The sequence below is a fragment of the Gymnoscopelus braueri genome (assembly GCF_963280865.1).
Source record: "Gymnoscopelus braueri genome assembly, chromosome: 14".
In the NCBI taxonomy this organism is placed as follows: domain Eukaryota; kingdom Metazoa; phylum Chordata; class Actinopteri; order Myctophiformes; family Myctophidae; genus Gymnoscopelus; species Gymnoscopelus braueri.
This window is the reverse complement of record NC_137619.1, coordinates 43,920,846-43,927,382: the sequence shown is the minus strand read 5'-3', so window position 1 is coordinate 43,927,382 and position 6,537 is coordinate 43,920,846. Positions and strand designations below refer to the sequence as shown.

Below are 6,537 nucleotides of genomic sequence, written 5' to 3'. Positions count from 1 at the left end.
ATGCATTAGCATGTGGGGTGGGGGAGAGCCCCCACCTGTTGAACTCCTTTGAACATTTGGTTGACATGGTTTGCAAGTGACTGGAGGAAGGGAGTGAAGTCTCCCAGTTTAACAATAGAAGATCCACATTTGAATAGCCTCCCCCCACCTGTTTGGTAGACTTGCTGTCTCTCTACCTGATTTAGCAGCTCAATGGAGATGTATATCACACTCTGAATGGCAGATGCCAGCTGCAGGCAGTCTGAGTAAACAATAGATCACACAGTTAGACTGTCCCCAGGTTAAACAAAGGAAATGTACTCTATGCAGTGTCCCTAATTACCTATGCAAACACTATTTATTCCTTAACTGTAGTATCCAGTATTATTTCTATATGTTTTAACTTGTACACTGTTCAGATACCACACTCTCCTGTGCCATTCCCATTTCTACTGATGCAAACACACACACACACACACACACACACACACACACACACACACACACACACACACACACACACACACACACACACACACACACACACACACACACACACACACACACACACACACACACACACACACACACGTGACATACTCCCCTGCACTCCTCCCAGAGCATGACAGTGTCATGTTAATGATTAACCATGTGGTTGAGGGACGAGGCAAGACTTCAGTAGGACAGAAAGCCGTGGCAGCAGCCATTTTAGAGGCAGAACAGTCTCCTCTCTGGAGCAGGTGAACAGAGAACTAAATAGTGGCTGAGTTATTTTGTGCATGTCAATGTCCCATTCCATTTGTCCTCAAGATTTGTCCTTCAGTCTCTAAGAGCTATTGCTAGGGACAATGTTTGTTGTTCTATGTAAGGCAGTGAAAAACCGAAGTGTTATGTTTTGTAGTTGAATGAGTTAGATTATTAACTGGGTGGATGTACTTCGGCCATGGTGACTCTGAGTGTAGAGGACTCAAATGACAGCAGTGAGAGTGAGACTACACTATTAACATCTGTCATCCAAAGGCTACCAGAGGACAAGAAGACAGATGCGGCAGAATTCTTCATCAGCAGGTAAACATGTCTTCTGCGTACTTGAGCACCCATGATTATTATGTATGTATTACGTGTGGGCCCGTCAGCTGATGTTGTGTACAAGGTTCTTCATGCCTCTCCCTCTCTCCTCCTCGCTTTACTTTTGGATGCAGGACCAACAACCTCATCCTGAGTCTGTTGCTGTTGGTGGGATGCTACTCTGCTATTCTGATTCCAGCATATTACCCTTCGGATGAGCTGACAGCCACCGATGGCCACCAAGAGCCCAAAGATCTGGTATGAACGCACAAGTGTTTGTTCACATAATCGTCTAATCCCAATTATTTGAGATAATCGTATTTATTTTTGAACAATCGTAAAGAAATTGCAGATCTACAAGCTTTTTATTTTATGCTTTTTGCGTTTTTGATGCTTGCGTTTTGATGCTTTTGTGTGATGCTGTAGTACGATCAAGTCGGGCATTCATTTACGAAAAAAACCCAAACAGTTCAAATATGGAGACATGAGGTTTCTGCCCAGACGGCAACGCTATGCTAGTGGGTCCAGAGCTTAAAAGTTCTGAGAACCACTGTTCTAACCCATTCTTTATCTCCCCCTCTCTCTAGGTCTTCCTAAACCAGTCAGCCTCCCTGCTATCAGCGCCCTGTCAGCCTAGATGGAGTGTGGCCCACCTCAAAGCCCTGTCCTGTTCCGCAGGTCTCACGGACATCCCCGTGTTCGTGGAGCCGGGGGAGAACTCGGCGTCCTCCTGGGACCTGTCCCCTCCCTTGGGACTTCGGGGCAGCGAGGGGCATCTGGCCACGGCGCTCTCCTCTCTGCCCCAGCCGGGGCTGCCCCCCTCCCTGGGGGGGAGAGAGGGCAGTTGCAGGCGCTGTGTGGTGGTGGGCAGTGGAGGCGTGCTTCACGGCAGCCGCCTTGGCTCGCACATTGACCAGTACGACGTCATCATCAGGTTGGTACGCGTTATGGCCAGACAATAAGGACAATGACAGATGGACATCTTATATGGATGTTATTTATGTTGATGCCTTGTTAAGAGACTAGATATCGCCTGGGATTTAATGTGACGCGTCGCGATGCGGTGTCCGCTTTTAGATCTGCAATTTATGCTAACTTTAGGGGAAATAATTGTGAAATTTCTGATTTTTTTTAAATGTACTAGAGGTTAGGAGTTCGGGGCGCAATGAGGCCCTCGCACCATTACAATAGTAGAACAATAGTCCCCACTCTTTGGAGTGTTTTGGTCACTGTATATTTGCACATCCGTGAAATTTGTCAGCAGTGAGCGCGATTCAACGGCACTCGGGGAGCAATTAGGGATTAAGAGTCTTGCTCAGGGACACACATCGACACATTGCTGGCCTGGAATCGAACCTGGGACAACCGGAGGCTCTGGCTTCCCAGGCGGGCTCACTAACCACTCAGTACGTCGCACGGCCGATCTGACCGATATATGGAGATCTCTGTATCTGTCATTCCATGTCCCTTTTATGCCCAAATATGGAGATCCCTGGTGTCATCATATATGGGCATGTGAAAGTGAGAGCTTGTAGATCTGCCACTTTTGAATTTGAAGCCTGAGGTTTCCACCCGACAGAGACCATATACTGTAAAGCTAAAATCTAAAATGACACGGATGCTTTCCCGGTTTTAATGGGTTAAGCTGTGGAACACACTTGCAACTGTTGCTGCCCGTCACTGTCCCTGAACTTCATCACCCCCTCCTCCACCCCACCCCAGCACCCATCCTGTATGCTTTTCTAGATTTCCCTTGGGGGATTTCCCTTGGGGGACTTTTACTACCATCATTCCCTGATCTCTCATTTGCTATACTGTAGGCCTTAACCACATGTAACCTAGTGCACCTGTTCTGGGGGGCGAACATTCCGCGAAAATAGCAGTTCGTTTATTTTCGGCAAAGAGATTTGGTGTAAAGGTTAAAAAAAGGCGCGGACCAAGTATAGAGCCCTGGGGGACCCCAGTCAACTAAGTATATAGGGTTGATGTGGTTAAAGGACAATAACGTTACATGCCATTGTCCGTTGTCAACATCAGGCACATAGTTTACATACACCTCCACAGTCCTTTCCAAAATTGTTTTATCTTTAGGTATTGTGTTTTTGTTTACATTTTGGCCTTATATTCAATAAAACGATACAAAGTGTACTTGAACATTTATGTCAATGTTAGCTGTAACTGTTTATTGATTGATAATTTACACTGATGTATGAATTTGAATGTATTGGATCAGAACAATACAGTCATCTTAAAATAAATAAATGCCATAGTGACTGAAAAGGGTGACTTTAAAGTACCCCCCCCCCCCACACACACAGTTTCAACATGAATGGCAGTGAATGATGTTTAAATATGTAGGCAGAGGACTACAAAAGTAAACACTAGTGGCTAATGGCTAAAAGTCAAAAACATTTTTACCGGTATGGTTATTTACGGTGGGTGCTTGCAGGAGAGATTCTGTATATCGTCTCTGTCGGGTGGAAACCTCATACTGCATGTCCAAAACAGTTACTTTTCAGGATTCAAATAAAAGAAATAGCAAAAGTAGCAGATCGACAAGCTCGAAGCGCGCGTTTGGAGCTTGCAGATCTGCTACTTTTGATGCTTTTGTGTGATGCTGTAGTATGATTAAGTAGGGGCATTAATATACAAAAAAACACACAAAGTTAGAATATGGACATAAGAGATTTCTGCCCGACAGCAATGATATAGTATGCTGCCACTCACTCTTAATGAATGTACGGTATGTGGGCAGCTGTCTGCCCAAACTTTACCTCATGTTCTTTATCTTCTCCAGGCTGAACAACGCTCCTGTACCGGGCTTTGAGAGAGACGCTGGCTCCAAGACCACCATTCGTCTGGTTTACCCAGAGGGAGCCCCCCACTCCGCTGGGGATTACACCAACACCGTCATGGTCGCTCTGGTGGTCTTCAAGAGCCTGGATCTGGACTGGCTCACCTCTGTCGTCACCAAACAACCTCTGGTGGGCGAGAGAGAAACAAAACAACAACCTCTAAATCACATACAGAATTTTGAGAAACGGTACAAATCCATATTATGTCACATTCACAGACTTCTTACTCCAGGGGTCTTCAACAGGGGGTCCTCAGAGTGTGATTGGATGTTTTACACTAACCACTTAAACCCTTGCTTCCCTATTCTGAGGGGAACATCAGCCGAAAATAGCCAATCTACAAGCTCACAACACCTCGCAGCACGGCTATTTTCAGCAAAGATGTTTGGTGTAGAGGGAAAAACGAGCAGTGAAGTTTACCAAGTACTGACGGTTTAAATGGTTAAATGTCTGAAAATACACATTAATATGAATCCAACATACACTGATGATAATGCTGTCAAACAAGTCTATGAATCTATGAAAAGGTTTAATCTGCAACACGATTTAGTGGGAGGGTCCCTGCTTCAGCTCTATCTCAGCCAAGGGGTCCTTGGGCTGGAAAACGTTGAAGATCCCGGTCTTACTCAGTTGTGTGTCTCCTGTCGATGCTGTGTAGACCTTCTGGTCCAAGCTGTGGTTCTGGAGGGAGGTTGTGGAGGACATTCCCCTGAGGCCGGAGAACTTCAGGATTCTCCACCCGGAAATCGTCCACAGGACGGGACAGGCCCTACAGAGCTATGCTCACAACCAGGGGAAGGTCAGTGGCTGTTTTCAGGCGAATGAAGCTGAGGCGATGTACAGTATGTTGTGTTTTAGGTGTGCCTAGCATGTAGACACCAGCATGGGTTATATAAAAAAATATATATGACTATTTAAAGCTACATGTTTTATTATGCATTGTCTCCCTCTGCCAACAGCGAGAGGTGATTGCGACAATGTCTTAACTGCAATAAACATGGCGTTGCTCCATTAGTCTCGTGAGCCAGACTGTTGCCTCCCACAATTTTCAAATGTGTCCGTCATACAGTCTGGAGCACGGAAGCTCTGAAAATGACCAGAGGATAAAGCGGATGTGACGCCTCCTTCCCGCTTCAGTTTCGTCTTTACCGTCGCGCAAATTAGTCTTATGAATCAAAATAAGTTCCAGACTCTAGCATTCGGAGATTTGAATAACAGTTCTCTTTCGCCCATCTCTGTGTATTATCTTTTTTTCTCCTTTGCTTCAATGTAGCACACTGGAGCATTAGTCCTATTGGTAGCCGCATATCCTCTCCTGCCTGGATGAAGAGTCTGTTGGATATGCATAGATGTGTCTTTTCTCCTCCCATATAGATGGTGCCCACGCTAGGTGCCAGTGCTGTGGTGATGGCCTTGCAGTTGTGTGACCAGGTGAGCTTGGCAGGGTTTGGCTACGACATGCAGCACCCAGAAGCCAGGCTTCACTACTATGAGACCATTCGCATGGCAGCCATGAAGGTTCAGGTAACACAAGGCCACTAACTACTCAACTCAGACTGTGGGATATGGGGTAATAATGATAAGACCTTGCATAACTTCCAAGTTCATAATTCCAGGCATAACCCCTCATAATAAGCACAGAGCTTCCTTGATTCTTCCTTTTATTGTCAATACACAGGTTGTCCATGATATCAGTGCTGAGAAGCTCTTCTTGAGGGATCTGGTGGCTGCAGGAGCTGTGTCTGACCTCACAGGGGCGCTGTGAGGGAGCAATGTACAGTAGAGACTTTTTTTGGACAACGTTGTTATGGCCAATTACGCAGACGATGTGTCCCGATTTGTAACGCTTTAAAAATGTTAAAAAATACAAAATCTCACAATCAGCGGCTTTGTAGTTAAGAGTGTCCGCCCTGAGACTGGGAGGTTGGGGTTCAATCCCCGGCCGAGTCATACCAAAGACAAAAAATGGAACCTAATACCTCCCTGCTTGGCACTCGGCATCAAGGGTTAGACTGGGGTTACTATAAGTCCCTGCAACATACTAGTGTATGTTGCAGGGAGAGGCTGCTGACCTCTGGGCACATGGTTACGATTGGTTCCCAAGGCTGCTTGCTTTTTACTTTACAAGCTTGCGCAGCGCTGTGATGCGCTATGAGCTAGTAGATATGCTATTTTAGAAAATGTATGTGTATCTTTTTTTTTTATTTACTTCGCTTATACTTCCTTGATTCTTCCTACAATTCTCAATATGCAGGTCACACAATGTCAGTGCTGAGAAGCTCTTCTGTAAGTGTCTAGTGGCTGCAGGAGCAGTGTCTGACCTCACAGGGGTGCTGTGAGGAAGTAAAGTACTGACTGTAGAGACAATTCATCACTGAAATCTACAATAACACATTCCCTGTGTGAGTGTGTAAATGAGAAGAACCACAGAGCTCCATCTGTGCTTGGCCGGAAGCGGCCCGACAGTTCACATGCCTGGATTCTGCCCTAAGGGTTATAAATGAGCCATCGAGATGTCACAATGAGAAGGCAGATTAGCGATGCGACGCAGCTTGTTAGCTTGAAGATTTGTTCTTTCTGGTTAAGCGCCACCATTGTGCGATGGAATAGAAATGAACCACGCTCAACCTGCCGT

At 45.8% G+C, this 6,537-nt stretch overlaps 1 protein-coding gene across 1 annotated transcript; it reads left to right on the top strand.

Annotated features, from left to right (window-relative positions):
- Positions 1–922: 922 nt before the first annotated feature.
- st3gal7 (ST3 beta-galactoside alpha-2,3-sialyltransferase 7) lies at positions 923–5,667 on the top strand (the record flags this gene model as incomplete). The annotated part of the gene is made up of 7 exons (XM_080449727.1): positions 923–1,047; positions 1,182–1,305; positions 1,635–1,981; positions 3,845–4,031; positions 4,561–4,701; positions 5,277–5,426; positions 5,581–5,667. 7 exons carry the CDS (start codon positions 923–925, stop codon positions 5,665–5,667), a joined length of 1,161 nt encoding a protein of 386 aa, XP_080305853.1.
- Between the last annotated feature and the right edge of the window lie 870 nt (positions 5,668–6,537).